The sequence below is a fragment of the Nipponia nippon genome, unplaced genomic scaffold (genome assembly GCF_047370975.1).
Source record: "Nipponia nippon isolate SJK-2023a ecotype South Korea unplaced genomic scaffold, ASM4737097v1 scaffold_3, whole genome shotgun sequence".
Taxonomy (NCBI): Eukaryota; Metazoa; Chordata; class Aves; order Pelecaniformes; family Threskiornithidae; genus Nipponia; species Nipponia nippon.
In genome coordinates this window covers 37,846,550-37,864,344 of record NW_028262347.1, presented here as the reverse complement: position 1 = coordinate 37,864,344, position 17,795 = coordinate 37,846,550, and the positions used below count along the sequence as shown (strand labels likewise).

General features: G+C 37.1%; 1 protein-coding gene across 4 annotated transcripts in view; it reads right to left on the bottom strand.

Moving 5' to 3' along the window:
- The window catches only part of TBK1 (TANK binding kinase 1), a 30,438-nt gene that overhangs the window by 11,598 nt on the left and 1,045 nt on the right, over positions 1-17,795 (bottom strand). For 2 of the 4 annotated variants that reach the window (XR_015706945.1, XM_087767652.1), the window contains exons 2-12: positions 14,388-14,508; positions 12,465-12,605; positions 11,532-11,661; positions 10,767-10,948; positions 9,784-9,944; positions 7,750-7,860; positions 5,792-5,971; positions 4,054-4,250; positions 2,744-2,802; positions 1,468-1,559; positions 963-1,064 (exon numbers count right to left, since the gene is read on the bottom strand). Coding sequence is in view for 3 of the 4 variants with exons in the window: in XM_087767652.1 (XP_087623778.1) it covers positions 963-1,064; positions 1,468-1,559; positions 2,744-2,802; positions 4,054-4,250; positions 5,792-5,971; positions 7,750-7,860; positions 9,784-9,944; positions 10,767-10,948; positions 11,532-11,661; positions 12,465-12,605; positions 14,388-14,474 (1,442 nt within the window). In the remaining variant the exon portion in view is untranslated. The remainder of the gene's footprint in view (positions 1-962; positions 1,065-1,467; positions 1,560-2,743; positions 2,803-4,053; positions 4,251-5,791; positions 5,972-7,749; positions 7,861-9,783; positions 9,945-10,766; positions 10,949-11,531; positions 11,662-12,464; positions 12,606-14,387; positions 14,509-17,795) is intronic. The other 2 variants (XM_087767654.1, XM_087767655.1) reach the window with 1 other exon arrangement.

The window sequence follows — 17,795 nt, the reverse complement described above, 5'->3', positions numbered from 1 at the left end:
GAAAGAGGTAGGGCAGAACAGTCTGACCACTGGAAAACATTGGCTTCCTTGGAATGGAAGACGAGAAATAAGGTGCCTTCTGTGGTCTTTGAAACTTGGAAGTCTCCTATGCTAAAAGATAACAATCCTTCAGTTGCTCCTTATTATAAATTTTGTCAGTTTTAAAGAAAGCACTCTAAAAAACTTTCTACTATATAGATCTAAATGTGTCCATATGGGCAACAGTGAGATTCTGTGATACAGACCTCTGCCATTTGAATTAACCAAAATAGACAAAAATAACATAATAGTCAGTCACTTAAAAAAATGACAGAAGTAGAATTTCCTGTGCAGTTTACTTTTGGCGTCCCTATGTGCATGCACTGTGATCTAGTGATATCCTAATGCAGCGTTGTTTTTTGGTGGTTTTGGGGGTTTTTGGGGGTGTTTTGGGTTTTTGGGGGGTTTTTTTGTTTGTGTTTTTTTGTTGTTTTTTTTTTAGCTGCTTTATGTTATATTTCAACATTAAAATTTCTTCCATGCAGAAAATGCTATGGTCTTAAAGCTGTAAAAGGGGCAGTATTTAAAGTTATCCTTAATGAACACACACAAGCAAACTCAGTGACAAAAGCACTACAGCACTAATGAAAGGAAAGCTACTTGATTCTTTGTACAAGCTTTACTATAGCTTCTAAAGTCAACAACAGCAAATGAGCTGAGTCAAAAAAGGAGAAAAGGTACACATGCAATTACTACTCCATAGTAATTACTTGTTCCCACTACGTTAAGCAGCAAAATTAGCACTCCAATTTGAGTAAAGCATATTACTGAATCTGCTTAAGTCACTGCCATCAGCAAATCCATGCTGATTCAAATTTAATTTTTATATGCAAAAACCCTGTAAATAAACATAACTTAAAATACCTCCGTCATTAAAGATGATAATGACAAAACAACGCACTCAGTGTAGCGCTTCTACTCACATTTTCTCAGCTTTCTCAATGTTTCTGCTGCAGAAATCCAGCCTGATGACAACCTCTGTCTTTTTATGAACCATTTCATTGTAATCATCCTTGATTATTTCACTGAAAGAGTGAAGCATTAGTCTATAACAAAAGTATTCAACTGCCATCTTACCAGCAATCAGTAATACAATATACCTACAGTAATAACTGCTAGTAAGAATTGCTTTCAGTTAGAGATGTATAATTCTCATATAAAATTATCTTGTGCAAGCTGTACCTGCATGTTACCAGAGGTTAGATTTAAGTTATCCACAGAAGAAAGTCAAATTCCAAACACCTAAACCTTATTGTCAGAAAAAATGATTTTTGTTTCCTTAATGACAGAAAAGGAAAAAATTCAGAAAGCCTGTTCATATTCAAGGAGTAAAGAAAACCTCCCAAGATACTGGGAGATCACAGAATTATGTATTCTCAATTTAAAAAAAAAAAAAAAAAGTGCAATGAAATTCAATCAGTTGCTTACATTAGCCATCGTATTCCTTTTCGCATCAGCTCCTGGTAAAGTAGCAAAGAACTGGCAACTCTACAGGCATAACATACAATACCTGTTACTGCCTGGTGGAAAAAGCAGACATTGTTACTAATCTGGCATTCTCTTAACAATTGTTTCAAGTCAATTAATCACAAGAAAGTAACACAGATTAATAAAAGAAAGATTAACATGAAGATGGTAGTTTAAAATGCGTAACTTTGCCCAAACTTTAGTCGGGAGATAACCAAGCACTCATTATGGAGACAGAGCTAAACATGGTAATGCGTTTTTCCAGTTATGTTGAAATAATCTGTTAGGGATGAAAATAAGTCTCTTTTAAACAAAAATGACACCACTTACTCTCGGGATTTACTTTAATTTCTGGAAAGTCACAAGTACATTTCTTCAGTAGTTTAGGAATTAAACACATACATTTAAAGAAACTTGTAAAAAATGACACATTTTTAAATTCTAAGGCTAGGGACTCCATTCATTCACCTAATTCCACTTACAAGTTTGCTCCATTATTTAGAATTGTGAACAAAGTTTCCGAAATGATAATTTACAATATTTTAATACTTAATATCAACTGACGACTTTCTGTTTATTAATTTTAAAGACTTCTGGTATTCAAAGAGACATATACTTTCAGGACTGCCATGCCTGAATACAAGGCTCCTCAGCAGCCAGTATTTTATAGGCATAGTATAAATGGCAGTCACAAAGTCAAAGCATGGCAATGTATACATTCAGTAATTTTAGAAAAATGACTGAAAGAATGAAACATCCTCTACTTGTCTCCCACAGGTTCTGAAAATTTGCAAGAGAGGCAACAGAAATTCCACTCTCCTGAAGAGTCCTAGAGACTCCTCTCTATTGAGAGAAAGATGAAAATTATTTTTCTTACGTTAAGTTTTGCACCATCACAGGGGATGTTATGAATCTTCTAACTACCTTCAGGACTCCCAAGTGGCAGGCTCCTTTCCCCCCCATCACTGAATTATGCAGTAGCAAAGCACTTGGACTTTAGAAGGCTGGTTTTTGGGTTTGTTCTTTTCTTAAAAAATATACAAACATATTTTGCATACAAAGTATGGCTTTAATATACTTTTGGAGCCCTTCTTAACAAATACATTTCTGTCAATCAGAATCCTCACTAGCATATTAAAAATAGTTTCATTAACATTACTCATCTGAAAATCAAGTAGCTTTCATTTCAGTATCATTATCTGAGACAGGTATATAAATTAAAACCATAATTACTCACTTTAGCCATACTGGCATCTCCATCCAAATCATAACGTTGATGTACTTTAGGAAGTAAAACTGAAACATAAAACAAACATCTGTATTTTCTTATTTTCCATAAGAGACTTCAAAAGTTCACACTGTTCCCCCACCACCACACTGTACACTGTTTTTATGTGTATCTACGTGGATTTTCAACTAATCTGTTACTGCCAAGCCTTTTAATATCGTGTGGTTCTCATGCGCACCTTCAAAACCAGCCTTTGTCTTAAATGCTTTAAATAACTTGGTATCTTCAGCAAACTGCCTGTCACTTCCTTTTCCAGACTCGCTTTTGAACGTGCTGCACAGCACAGATTTCATGCAGGCCTCCACTAGCGATCTCTCTCCACTGAGAAAGCCAATCATTTATTGCTGTTCTTCAGCTTTGTGTTCTATGTTTGCCCGCATGGGAGACCGTCCCCTCTCATCTCACGGCTGCTTGGTTTCATTGAGACTCTTAAAGGCAGGACTTCACCAAATAGCTTTTTAAAACCTAGGGTAGCCTCTATCAGCTGAATCTCCTTTGTTCTCATGCTCACTGACTCCTTCAGAAAGCTCTGACACAATATAAAGGCCCTGTTGATCCTTCCACAAACAGCTCACCTACCCCCACACTCTTCGGCACCTCTGTGTGAGTGCCAGCTGGCCCGAGCAGTCAGTACATAGACATACTGACAAAAGCAACACTGACCTCTCAACTGCAGGCATGTCCTCCAGCTCAACTCTTAAAAAGGGCTCTGGCACAGGACTTTCTATAAGCCTCTCAATGATAAATGGAAATGAAAAAACTTAATTTTTTTTTTTTTTGTTATGGCATTACCTTATCCTCTAAGCCAAGGTTAAGTTATTAAGACCTCCTCTGTTAACTGAAAGGTTAACCAAATTCATGACAAATAAAAGAAAAAAAAAGCAAAACTTGAATTTCCACTTAGTAAGTAATGGAACAAAAGAACCAGCTTTGAATTACATTCTACAGTGTTCCTTTCTACTTGTTGAAAGTGTCATGCTTCAAAAAATTTCCGAACTCCATATGCACCACTACATCTTAACACACAAATGCTCAGGTTCACAGCACTAGGAACATTACAAGCAGCTACCGCTTCTGTAAAAATATGCCGGATACTCAGCATTTTTGAAGAAAAATTGGACTGCATACTTAGAACTTCAGGCATCAGAAAAACTTTTCAAACACTATTTCTAAGACATAACGGACATAAAACGATAATGAAATAATCCAAACTATTTACGAAAGATAGCTGTAAGAAAGGGGAAATGACTTTCATATACCTTCTTCATAGATTAATCCAACAATGTTCACAGCCTCTCTGCTTACTACAAAGATAGGATTCTCCTCAGTTGTTCTGGGGAAGTGCTGTGCCAATCTGCCAGGCTCTAGTATTAAACGCCGGCCTTCATATATCAGTTCTTGATTCTGAGATGGTATTTTTGTCTGTTTGTAGACCAACTCATGAAATATAGCAGCTCTATAATACAAACAATACATTCGGTAGTAGTTAAGACTCACTACAATAGTTCAAGAATACAGATTTTGTATTAAATAAAAATCCCTTTTACTTCTGATTAATTAAGAACTGGTTTTACATATAAAACATTTGACTTATAAGCAGAACAAAAAGCAGCACACTGGCTAAGGCTCCAGGTTGCTCTGTTACAAAAATAAATGCTATTTCCTGCAAAATATCAAACTTGCCTTTCTACCTCTGATTTTCCACCAAAGCACGTCTGTGTAAACAAACTCGCTTTGGCCTGAAGTCTGAAGGTCAGTAAAACCAGGCAACACCAGAGGAGAGGAAGGAAGCACACTTTAGTTTTCTCAGGCATACCCATTTCTTCAAAGGAGATGGATGGTCTCTCCAAGAGAGAGTCTGGTGTTTTACATGTCAAAAAGCACACACCTTAAATTCAGCCTGCAAGCTAACAGACAGCCAGATTATCTCCTAAAACAGCAGTGATAAGGAAGACAAAAGACACTTGGTATTTTATTTCCAGCAATCAATGGATACAAGGCATAAGAATTTATAACAAACCTCCCTGCCCCCCAAAAAAAACCCAACAAACAAACAAACAAAACCTCCCACAAAGAAGAAAAACCTTAAGCACGCTAACAGGAAGGACCAATTTGCCTCCTGTGCAGCACTAGTACACTGTCACTTCTTAATACTACAGCTAGTATATAAATAATCATAAAGGTAAATAATAATAAAATAAATTTTAAAAATAAAGTACAAACAGCAGTTTGAGCTACAAGCAAGATTCCTCTGCAGAGATAGTATTTGGGCTCTCTCAAAATACAAATGACAGAATAGAAAAGAAAATTGGAAAACACCAGAATTGTATTTACACATTTGATGAAATAACCATATCTGTTCGCATATTAGAGAATAACACATGCTCTGTATTACCTGTAATAAGCCAAAGAAAAGGCACTTATTTTTCTATCAAACTGTAAACCAGACATTACAGCTTCTAACATCAGGACTTAACAACCATAAAGTGAACTCCATATAACTCAGGATCCTAAACTGTACCAGTTACAACTTCAGAACTCCTGTAAGACTTTAATGTCAGACACAGATGACGTGCACATTTTGTATTCTTGAGGACAGGATAAGAAAAGCAAGAGTTGAACACAATCTCTGGAAAACTACTTTGTAAATAAGTAACATATACAAATGTGGGATGAGTTGGTATCCATTAAGAACACGGACACATTGTAACATGTCAAGAATTAAGTCTGTGTTCTGTCACTGACTAAGACCAAGTTTAAGATCAGTTGATTTGACCTTCAATGATTTTGGTTTTATTTTTGGTCAACATGCTTCTATGCACGGTGACTACACAGGAGAATTACAAGCTTTCACTTCCTCAAATAAACTGCCAAGGAAAGACTACTGAATTTGTAACACTGGTGATCTGAGGTCACCGTACTCTTTCCCTGAGTAAGAGCAAAGTAATGAAAACAGAGACAGAGAGAGAGAGACAGAGAGAGAGAGAGAACACTTACGTATTATAGCTGTGAATATAAACTTTGTGCAAGGTCATCTGCTGTAGTGAAAAGATGTGGATTATTATTCGGTGCAGTATGTCACTTGTCTCTGCAAAGAACTGGTCAAATCCCCAGCATTTTTCCTGGTCTGCTTCAAGAATATTCGCAAGGACAGGTGTGAGCAGAACTTGCAGGCCCCTAGAGGACACCAGGAAGAGATAAGACAAGTTGGATCTACTTGGATCTTTGCACCTTGTAATCAACTGCAATACTTAATTTGACTTGTCTCATGAATGCAAATCTATTATCCCTTGAAGAATACTCCAGTGCTTTTTTTTTTCCCCCGCTACTGAACAACAAAATGTTCAATGGTAATGTGCATTGTTTTTCATTAATACACATACTTTGTCTCTTACCTTTTTAGGCTCAACTATCAAGTATTTTTCCCTTGGTATCCGATAAATTTCACAGGCATTGGAAGAATGGTACGCAATTTAAAAAGTCTACGTTGTAGAGCAAAGGTCACCTTCTACCACTGCTGGGCAGTAGTCTTTTATCCAGCTCACCCTACACACTCACCACAGTTTATCACTTTGAAGGAAGCTACTGCCATTTATGGTTTGCTGGCTGAGCTGCTTGTGTGAGCACACTATGTTGCTTTCAATCAAAATCAGCTGTGTTAGCAAAGACTCATTATTTAAATTGTCAACACTAACAGAATTCATCCTGATTGAGATGGGGCTGAATAAGTACTCCACGCATGCAGCTGCAAAGAAAAATGTGCAACTATTGCCTTACAGTCATTACTATTCTAGGAGAAAGGCCAGCTTATATTTCTTGTATTTCTACTTTGAGAATCTGAATTGCAAGGAACTTCATGGATCCTACTCCTGTGTTATCATGAGCAACTTCTTCAAAGTTTTAACGTTATGTACACGTCAAGCCTGAATCCAGCGGTAAAACTGGTAACATTTTGAAGTGAGCTCCAGTGGCTTACAAGCACACTGATGGCCTCCTTAGAGGTCAGTGGATGCTGTGCTCAAACTCACTTTACTACTAAACTTACAGCAGTAAATACTGTTTAAATGCTACTTGAAAATATTACTGTAAACAGATGTTTAATGAAAAAATCTGCTTCCTTTATGATTTCAAGCACTTCAATTGTATGGAATAAGCAGAGGAAACAACTGAGTAGTATCATGAAAAATACATGTAAATTGCAAGTTCTGCACACTATAAACTAATGAATTTATGTAAACCAGACTTTCACTTCAATCTACGTATTTGGCTTTCAGAAAAGTTTGTTTCCAGAGTCTGTTCACAGAACAATTTCTTTCTCCCTTCACTAGAAAAGAGTAGTAACTTTAAAGTACTGAAGAAGTCTCAGGAAGATAAATAGGTAAATGGGTTATGGGAGGTGTTTTTAAGATCATATTGAGATTAGATCTTCCATGGCTCTTCCTACTGAGTATTATGACATATGAAGCAAAATATGATGATAAAAAAAATTTAAAAAATACTATGAGAATATGTTAAAGTGTGCTGATGTGATTTTTTTTTTCTGGCAAAAATGCAAGTCTCTGAACTGACTTTTCTTACAATTTCCTTCCTACTGCCTAACCTTTGTAATGTCTGAAGTCATGTTCTTGCAAGAAAGGGGGGCCATCAATTCAAAGTTTATTAAATCTTTATACTCTTTCCTGAGGGTGGCGGAAATATAGTAATAATCTTTCTTCTACTTATACCACTTCAGATTCTCAGGTGCTCATTTGTAAATAGCAGTCATAAAATTATTTGGACAGATGGGAAGAAAAAGCATTTGATAACCTAATAGTAGACTGTACCAATCTACTGAAGAGTTCAAAGAAAACAACTGCAACAGTCAGATCTCTGTTCCAAAGACCCAATCCTGAAAGAATAACTGGAAAAGCCCAATCAAGTAGCACTGAAACATTTTTTGAGGAGTTCAAACTTACTTTGAAAGACTACAAGAAACAGGCATCTCCCAACTCCACTCAATTGGTCCATTTTCTGCTTTCTGTATTCCAGAAATAGCACCAGAAGGCTTTCCAGTGATTATTTTATACCTGTGATACATTACAAAAATATTAGACTTCAACCACTACCTCTTATACATACATAGGTCTAGTAATTAATCCTCAAAGGGGTATCAATAATATAAATCTAAACACCAGGTTGGCCTAAATTTGTAGGTGGTGCAATAATTAGGAAGCTTCACTTACACTTATGGTGCTAAAATAGTAAACAATGAAAAGGAAACACTTCGGGCTATGTTGGAGAAGCAACTTTGTCTACCTCAGGTTTGGGAAAAATTTAGGAGAGATTTCAGGCATCACTGAAGGACGGTGAAGCTTTTTCACAAGTATTAATTAATCAAAATCAGATTTCCAAGGCAGTTCAATTTAAGCATTTACATAACTAACTTCTAGCATGTTCCATGGCAAGAGATGACGTTTAGCCACGACAAAGTCACTTGGGGATAAAGAAGGAACAGAATGTGGGCTTTGAGAAATTACTTTAACTTGGAAACATCTAGCATTTGGATACAATTTGGCACTAACTTTGTACTGAACAGGCTAATATTTCTCAAATTTCTCATGAAACGAATCAGAAGCAACAGGCTTTTTGCAACAGAAAATTTCAGTTGTGCTTCCTCTTTTTGGAGGACAAGGTACATACAAAACATATGTTCCTTGCTTCTCTCTGAAGAAGATAAAACAAGAATGTCTGTGGGATAATCACAGGACGGGCGGTTCCTTAAACTAAGAAAATTGGAGTCAGCTTTGCAAGGAGTACCAGAACAGAGATGTTATTGGCCTGTTAAGAGTTCCCAAATACCACCTTCCTTTATTTTTTAAATGCAACGCACAAAACAACAACTAAATAGAACTAGACTGTGATGAAACACGAATCAATTCCAACCAGCATGTCATAGACACAACTTCTGTTTCCCATTCAGGAGATAACCCTGTTATCTTCAGCCACAGTCCACAACTATGCTACTCAAAAAAACATCAGTCTCACGGGTAGTGCATGCATTTCAAGACTGCCTGGGAAGACAATCATTTAAAGAACAAAACTTTGCAGCACTGAAAACCCATTTCAGAATACCACAAATTTGCCTGAATAGCCAAGTTATATATACCACGCTGCAACAGACCAGCCTAGTGCCATGGTGAAGGAAAGACATGGAAAAACACCAGTATTTTGGGGGAACTCTGATGCTTAATTCAGGTCTTAAGGTGCCACACAGTAAAATCCTTGTGGAAGCAGAATGTTTGTACTGGTTTTGGCTGGGATAGAGTTAATTTTCTTCATAGCAGCTCATACAGTGCTGTGTTTTGGATTTGTGACCAAAACAGCGTTGATAACACAGGGATGTTTTAGCCATGGCTGCGCAGTGCTTACACAGCATCAAGGCCTTTTCTACTTCTTACACCGCCCCACCAGCGAGTAGGCTGGGGGCAAGCAAGAAGCTGGAAGGAGACACAGCCAGGAGAGCTGACCCCAAGGGATATTCCATACCATGCGACATCATGCTCAGCAATAAAAGCTGGGGGGGGGAAACTTGCCAGGGCAGCAGTTGTTCAGGGACTGACTGGGCATCAGTTGGCTGACAGTGAGCAATTGGGCTTTTTTTACATCACTTGGTTTTGTTGGGTTTGTCTTCCTTTGGGTTCAGGGGTGGGGGTGGGGTGGTTGTTTGTTTGTTTTTAACTTATTAAACTGTGTTTATCTCAACCCATGAGTTTTCGCGCTTTTACCCTTCCAATTCTCTTCCCCATCCCGCTGCGGGAGAGTGAGAGAGTAGCTGTGTGGTGCTCAGCTGCCTACTGGAGTTAAACCACAACAAAGTTAAAGAACATTTTTCCTTAAATATTTTCACTATTTTAATGTTTACTATATGTGTGTAGGATTTTTTGATAAAAAGCATTCCATGGACTGACTCAATTTACGAACAGATAAAATCCTCCTTCTAAATTACCTACATCACTTCCTTGTTTCTACGAGGTCCTTCAAAAGGTCGAAAAGGCAAACTCCCTGTTGCAGCATGGTAAAAGGTCACCCCTATGCTCCACAGATCAACTGTTGCTCCATACTTTTTCTGATGCTCTTTCCTCAAAACTGCTCGCTCATACATATCAGGATGCTAAAGAGAAAAAAAATAGAAAACAAAGAAGTTAGAATTGCTTTATGAACAACAGAAAGAAAAAAAGCTCAATCTATCATTTCACAGCAAGATCATTTGTCATTCTAGACTTTCAGCTCCTTAATCAAAAAGCAAAGTTACCTGGTATCACAGAATTTGCTTAAGTTATTGTGATAGAATATCACAAAAGTGTTCCTAGGTATGATAGCCACTTTTATTAAAGGTTTGCAAAAAATATTTTAAAATTTAGCTAAAGACTGACTACTAGAATAGAACATCACTAAAGAAGAGGAGAAAGTATTCCTCCAGGTGATCCTGAAACAACAGAAACCAAATTGGAAAAAGATCCATAGCAGATGAGAGTATCAGTTACAATACTGCATGTGGGAAAACATGGCAGGAAGAAAATTATGCCTAAGATGACTGTATTGATGCTTCTCCGCCTGCCTCTCTTTGGTTAACTAAGATGTCAAGTGGATCTCAACTACACCTAACATCATCCAAGTAGCTCAAATACAAACTGAAAAATACCTACAGAGATAAAGGCAAAGACATTCATAACTAAAATACTGTTGTTCTTCCTTTCACACAAGCCAACAGTGGAAGTTGGACCTGGAAATTATTTAAAGGCTACTGTGCTCAGATCAGCAGAAGAACTGGCACGACCCAAGGTGAAAAAGGTGGAAAGTTATAAAAACAATTATAATACCAAGGTTTAATACTAATTCCCAACAGTCTGACCTTCACCTATTCAACTCTCATCACAAAGGGCCCCGGGCTTTAAACATTTCTTCGACAGAAAGTGAAATCGTATGGGCTTACTAAATACTCTTCTGTGCCATAGAGAGAAACAAATTGTTCATCGTCTTCAAGTTCTCTCGCAGCACCAAAGTCTGTAAGTTTGTAAACAGACTGACCATCTTCACCTATAACACGCATTATATTGCCTGGTTTGATGTCACGGTGCACTATTCCATTCTCCCGGAGATGATTCATCCCAGCCACTTCAATAAAAAAGAAAATAATACAGAATTTATGTATACATCTTGACACAGACTGCACAAGCACTGAATTGTCACTGAGGCTAGGAAGACATATGTTTACTTTCTCATTGGGAAATGGGAACGAGAAGGGACACTCAATTAACAAAAAGACCAGGACCAGAGAATTTTGTAAGCATTTTCACCTTTTTTTCTTTCGAACAGCTAAATTACAGTATTTCTTGCTCTCAGAAACATCTTTCCCATAAAGTAATGGAAGAAAATTTTATAACAGGCAAACACAGGTAAACCTTATTATTTTTCTAATTTAATCTTCTGAGATTAATTATCACTAGGAATCAGTCCAACATGTAACAAATAATCTTGAAACAAACAAAAAAGAATTATAGCAATGCTTTAAATAGAAATGGCTTCTTAATGCAGCTATCTATACCAATATAGACATAAATAAAAGATGTGACTCCATATGACCACATTAATTTGTTCAATTATTCAAATTCCTCATCTCTTGCTCTTTCTAGATAAACAAAACAAGTATGAGTTCCTTTCAGTCAACAAATTAGACTAAAGAGCAAAGTCTACATACCCACATCTCTCAAAACAATTAAGAACTCAGACTCTGGCAAACCAAAGGCATTAGACGGCTCCTCTAAAACTGTATATAAACTCCCACATGGACAAAATTCCATAACTAGTACTTTGTGTCTAGTCGTTGTCTGTAAAAAAAAAATGTAAAGAGATAAGTCTGTGACTATTGTGAAAACACTGTCAGAAATTACATATAACCACAGGATCCTACTTTCAAAAGAAAGAAAAATAAAATCTGTAGCTAGATCATAAATCCCATTCTGGTGATCTTCTTCAAAAGAAGTGCAGGTGAATTTTTATATTGTTTCATATATTCTAACTTGGACGGGGGAGGAAAATTAAGAAAGCCTCAAGTCCTAGGCAGTTAGAGGGTGGACAGCAGTACTGATAAGCGGACAAATGAGAAGCTACAGCACGGAAGAGCAGAGGTCCATCTTTCCTCTTTACTAATCTCAGCATCTGGCTCATTTGAGCTGACGAGTCTCAGTTTCAGCACAACTACGGCAATTCATACTAACATACAGTTCTACATGTCCTATGTCATTATTTTAGTTGGTTGCAAAGCAAAAGCATAAAACTGTCAGGATTACTGAAACACCTCCAACTATCAGTAGGTATTAAATATTCATACATGTAGATAGCTTAAAAATCCTAATTCAAGATAAAGCTTAGGACAGTGGCTTCTCGAGATGGCTTTGAAGAATCATAACCTATGCCTAAACACTGAAAGCAAGCATATTCTTTCAACAACAACAACAAAAAAGAAAGAAAAACAAAAAACAGTCATGGTTGGGTCAGAGTATTTATATCATCATATATGTTACCATTCTTTAAAAATGTAACTTTGTCCTCTATAGTAAGGGTAAAGCAAAAAGACAGTTACTGTGGTTACTACCATGCATCTCAGATCACAACTACAACAATTCATTACCTCTTCTTCGATGGCAAACAATTTGACAATGTTCTTATGATTTAGTTTCTTCAATACTTCAAACTCTCGCATCTGAACATCCACAGGACGAAGGAAACTTATACTGTTAAATACTTTGACAGCATATAAATCCCCAGTTTTCTGTTCAAAACAAATTACTAATCAAACAGAAGCATAAGACTGTAAATGTACACATACCCATTATCCAAGCATTTTGAAATCTTCTGTTGTGCATACAAGCATACCCAAGACTAGAAATATTTCAAAATAGTATTTTGTGTTTAGGTGGAAATTAAGATTCTACTAAAAAAAATTATGTATATATTGGTTTAGTTTAATATAGACTAGAAGCAAACAGACTAGCAGAATGGAAAGTCAACGTTAGCCCACAAAATCTAAGCGCTTTTAAAAAAAGAACAGTTAGTGTAAGAAAGGCTACACATTTAAGAATGACCCATAAACTTAGCTGAAAAACAATTTTTCCGCAAGAGGTAAGCCACTTGCACAAATCAATAAGAGACATGCACATACTACAGTTGAGAATCTTGGCTTGCTTAAGAGACAACTTTCAGAAGCTGAACCTTGCTCTCTTTTTCTTTATTGTCCTGTTTATACTGATAAAGCAGTATTTTGTTTTTTCAAAGAAGGCAGTGTTGAGCACTACATACCACTCATGCAAAATCCTGAAGCAATTCAAACCCACATAATAAGTGACAGGAGCCCGGTCGTGAGCTTAATCAGAGACTTAAATTCTCAAGTGGGACTAAGCCCCAACATGCTCAGGCACCCACAGCACCAGCTGAGAGTGCAACTCCTGCCCCTCTTAGGGGAAAGTACCTCCCTGTGCCCACTCTAGGAATAAGCTTACATTAGCAGTCATGTGTATGACAGATTCTTTCTAAGGACAAAGTCTTCCTGTGCTTAGACTAAGTGTGCTGTACATCACACTTACGTGCACTACTGGTGCCCAGGTAAAAGTTTTCTCCCATTGACAACGAGCTGCAGGTCATGCGCTCAGACTAGTGAGGGTGATGAGAGGTGCAACCATGAAACCATAAGCTTTACAGGGGAATCACTCTGTGCTGAAATTCACTCACCCAGAAAAGCACATTAACTGCTCGATTATTGCTTAGTGTTGCTTCACAGCTAAATGTGGAACCTAGAAAACACTGTAGCTTATATATAACTTCATACTGATTTCACACAGACTGTCATTACTATGGCTGTAACTAGGCTTATCTTCATTTTGTGAGGCATACTGTGAAATTCACAGGAATAGAATGACCCGCACAAGTAAGGCCATTTTAGCCCCTTGCTCAGGTTACAACATACATATCAGTATACCATTTAGATGGCAAAAGTGCTCAAAGATGTCCTATTTTGTACCGATTACTCAAGGCATGTCACCAAGAAGATGGTGTCCTAGACACGTATGAAGCATTGACTTATGGACAAAGACTAACAGCAACTTCATCCAATACGATAATATGTTAAGAATATTACGGTACAAAATCATAAAAATCACAAAAAATGGGTTTTAAAAGAACAGGAAAAAACTACGAAAAGAGAATTTAACAAAGACAAAAGTGACATATCATGTAATAAGAACCAATACGACTTTTATTCCTATTTAAATTCTTAAGCAAAGAGTATTTGAAGAATGGAGGAATGAAGAATTAATAACAGTTAATATTTTACAAGGACAAATAATACAATATTAAAAACAAATCCTCAGAAATAACTGTATAGAACTCTAATTCAATGGATAAATATTAAAAACTAAAAACTAAGTATGAATAGTTACAAAGATACATTCGCTTTAGGCCTAAATCTTGAACAGTTTTCCGTTGATTTCATGACGCTACTCACATATGAAAAAGTTTCGGTTTTACATGTTACTCAGATTAGTAATTCCTCACAAACCTTATGTCGTCCCCGGAAAACATTTGCAGTAGCTCCCTGTCCTAGAATGTCAGACAACAGCCAGAGGTAATTGGAAGTGCTCTGCATCTTGGCTCGTTGATTAAACAGTTTTCTTTTTCACCTTAAAAACAATAGGTTAAATATATTGAATTATAATTTAGTAAATACATGAAAGGGACTTATTTTATTTAGAAGGGAAAACAAACCCCAACCACAACTCCAAAGACATACAAAAATAATTAAGAACAACCAAGTAGAGGAATAAGAGGTGGAACAAAGAAACAAACCCAAGCTCAACAATCAGAACTAACGCCATAGACACAACACCTCTCTGCATCTGAGGTCTTTACTCCCCAAACTTTGTTTGAAAAATCAACTGGAAAAGTGAAAGCTTTATAATCCCTTTTCTGTTGTACACAGATGTTTAAATGATACAGTACCAAAAACTATAGGAAAGAGTAAAAAAACACCTGCGCAAGGTCTTCTGAAAATAAGCAAGACCTGTAATCGAATTCCATTATTCGGTATTTATGCCAAAGAACAGACATTAGAGATGATGACAGATATGTATACAGATCTTTTAGATCACTTTGGCTGTGGAAGTTGCACTTCAGTACAACTGTAAAGGAACTGGACTAACTACTTACAAAAAGCTATTTTTACATGAGCTAGATAAAAGTCACAGTTAACACAAGTATTTTCAGCTACTTGCTAGAACCACCGATTACTACTTGAAGAAATTAAGGGACATTTCTCTCATTTCTAAAATTTCACATTTGGTATGCCACATCATTTCTAGAGAGACAGCCTGGCTTCTGATCCTTCCTGAAATGTAAACTGTCAGATACTCAGGTCTTCACAGATTCAAAAGAAATAGGAAAAAAGAAAAAACAACAACAACTTTGACTAAATTAAAAGGGTTAAAAAAAACCATTAGAACTGCCAAAACAGCAGGAGCTGCAGGTGAATATCCTTACCTTTTTGGTTTAATTAAAGCACTGATTTTGTCATTAAATCTAGCGAAAGGCTCTAAGATCAAAGACGTAGCTTCCTGCATATGAAGAATCTTAAGAGCAAAACAGCACCTGGACCAGGAGAAGGTCCTACAGCAGCAGCCACCTTTCCTCACAGCCTCGCAGGGGTCCCTGCATCTGCCTGTGCTAATTGACAAGAAACAGCTAACTGATACTCAAAGGAAACAAAAAAGCCTTTCCTATAACTACTGGAAGAAGAGGTATGACAGAATTTCCTGTGCATGTCTGTTACGAGAAGGTGGTTGGCGCTTTCTGAGAGCTCCCTGCTGCACAAGATGACACCACCAGAAGCCTCTCAGCATGCACCGTGGGAGAGCGGAGGAAGCTGCGCGCCAGCCACTGCAGCACCATTTGCCCGTCCCGCTCCAGCAGCCAGCTGAAGCACCCGCCTTTGCACTGACCCTGATCGTACCCATGCCATGCTGCGAAGCGACAGAAATTTTCTCATGACTTTGAACACCTTTCTCTATGTGTAGTGACTGCGGATTTCATGCTTTCGTTTAGCTACTTGCTCATGTAAGATGTAGAGTTTCTTGCAAAGCTGTCCCAAAACATCCAGGCTATGACATATAGCACGCAGAACGCAATGACACAGTGCAAAGACCTGATGTTACTCTAAACTAAATTCAGAGTCATGCAGCAACATAATTTTAAAAATCTAGATAAAGTTCTTAATGCCTAGAGAAGGGAAGAAAGGTTTCGTCTCAAATGTTAAACAAAAAGTTCAACACCACACCCCAAACCCTTAAAATTCTCAGTTAACTCTGACAAGACAATTTGCAATAGTAGAATAAGATAACTTCTTCCAGCTGGCCATTACTGTAGATGCCAAAGAGATGATGTCTCTGATGCAGACACAGAAGGTAAGGAAGAGGTCTCCAAGGAAATAATGCATAGCCCACTCCGTAAACCATTTGTAAAATCTCTGAATTAAAAAATTCCTCACAATTAAAACCCTGCTTGTAACAAGGCAGCTGGCACATTACCAGTAAACGTGTATTTTGTCATTTATTTCAAAGCAACATTCATTACACTCGAACCAAGACGCAGAAACATAATAACTCCTTTCTAAGCAGACAGAAAGTGCGCAAAAGGATCGAGTAAACAGTTTACTCACCAATGTCTATTCAAATACTAAAAATTTTAGCAGCCTATTAGAGACTGATTTATTATGTTGCCCGAAGTGCTAAAGATGAGGTAACTTATGTATCAGATCAGCTCTCTTCCTTTACCTTCTTACTTTCTAATTAAATTTGCATGAAGGTCAATGGGTGAAAACAAAACAAAAGGACAAGTCTGTGACAGATGAGCTTGAATATCACTCAACAGATTTAAAAAAAAAAAAAAAAACAAACCAGCAAGTCACTAATGGGTTCTCAAGGTCTGTTTTTTTTTTTTTTCACTCGTAAAACTACAGATAGAGTTATGCCAGTATTAATCCCAGGGTACACATCCAGCGCCAAACCAAAGTCAGTGTTGCACTATTACACTTTTTTTGTCAAAATAGTATTTTTGTAATAATAACAAAGTCTACCCTCTCTTAGTAGAGTCTTCACTTTTAAGGCATGAAGTCTCATTCAGCTTCAATGTTAATCTTCAAATTATAATAATTTGATTCTATAACTTATATAACATGTTAGACCTCCTTTGATTTAATACCTTTCCTGTCTTAGACTGATTCAGAACTGATTTTTGCTGAACACTCAGCATGTTGAGTTTTCTTTGCGTATCTTCCATTATCTTCCAAAATCAATTCACTAAGAGTTTCATATTCAAAAAAAATATACCTCTAACTGTATGATTGGTCCTGTCACTAGATTTAATGTTGAACTTTGTATTTCTTCACATCCCGCTTATCGTCACTAAGTCTGACACTAGATGAGTCAGAAGTTCTTCACATATATCTAAAGATATTTCTCCTACCAGCAGTTTGATTTATTGTCCCCCATGATGCCATTAGCATTTTAAGGGTTTGGGGGCTACTTTTTGGTTTTGGTTTTGTTTTGGTTTTTTTTTTTATATTTTGACTATTTTTCTGCTTCTTTATTTGTCAGCAGGGGGAACTGTAATAGAAAAAGACTGCATTGCTAATGTGATTTTTTTCAAACTCCCAATGCTTTGAAGCAGGAGTACTAACTGCTTCTAATTAATACGAAGAAGTTTGCTGTTACCTCAGGCATGTGGGACAGGCACACAAAGCAGGTACTTCCCCTGTTAACAGCTGCAATGTACAAGTTCACCAGGCAAGTAGGGACAGAAGATGAAGCGAAGTGAAGGCTCTTTCTGTCTACACGCAAGATCCTATATGCCACCAAAGCCGACAGGCAAGGTGCTGAGGTTCTGAATAAATGTTATGCTAGCATTATACAGTCTG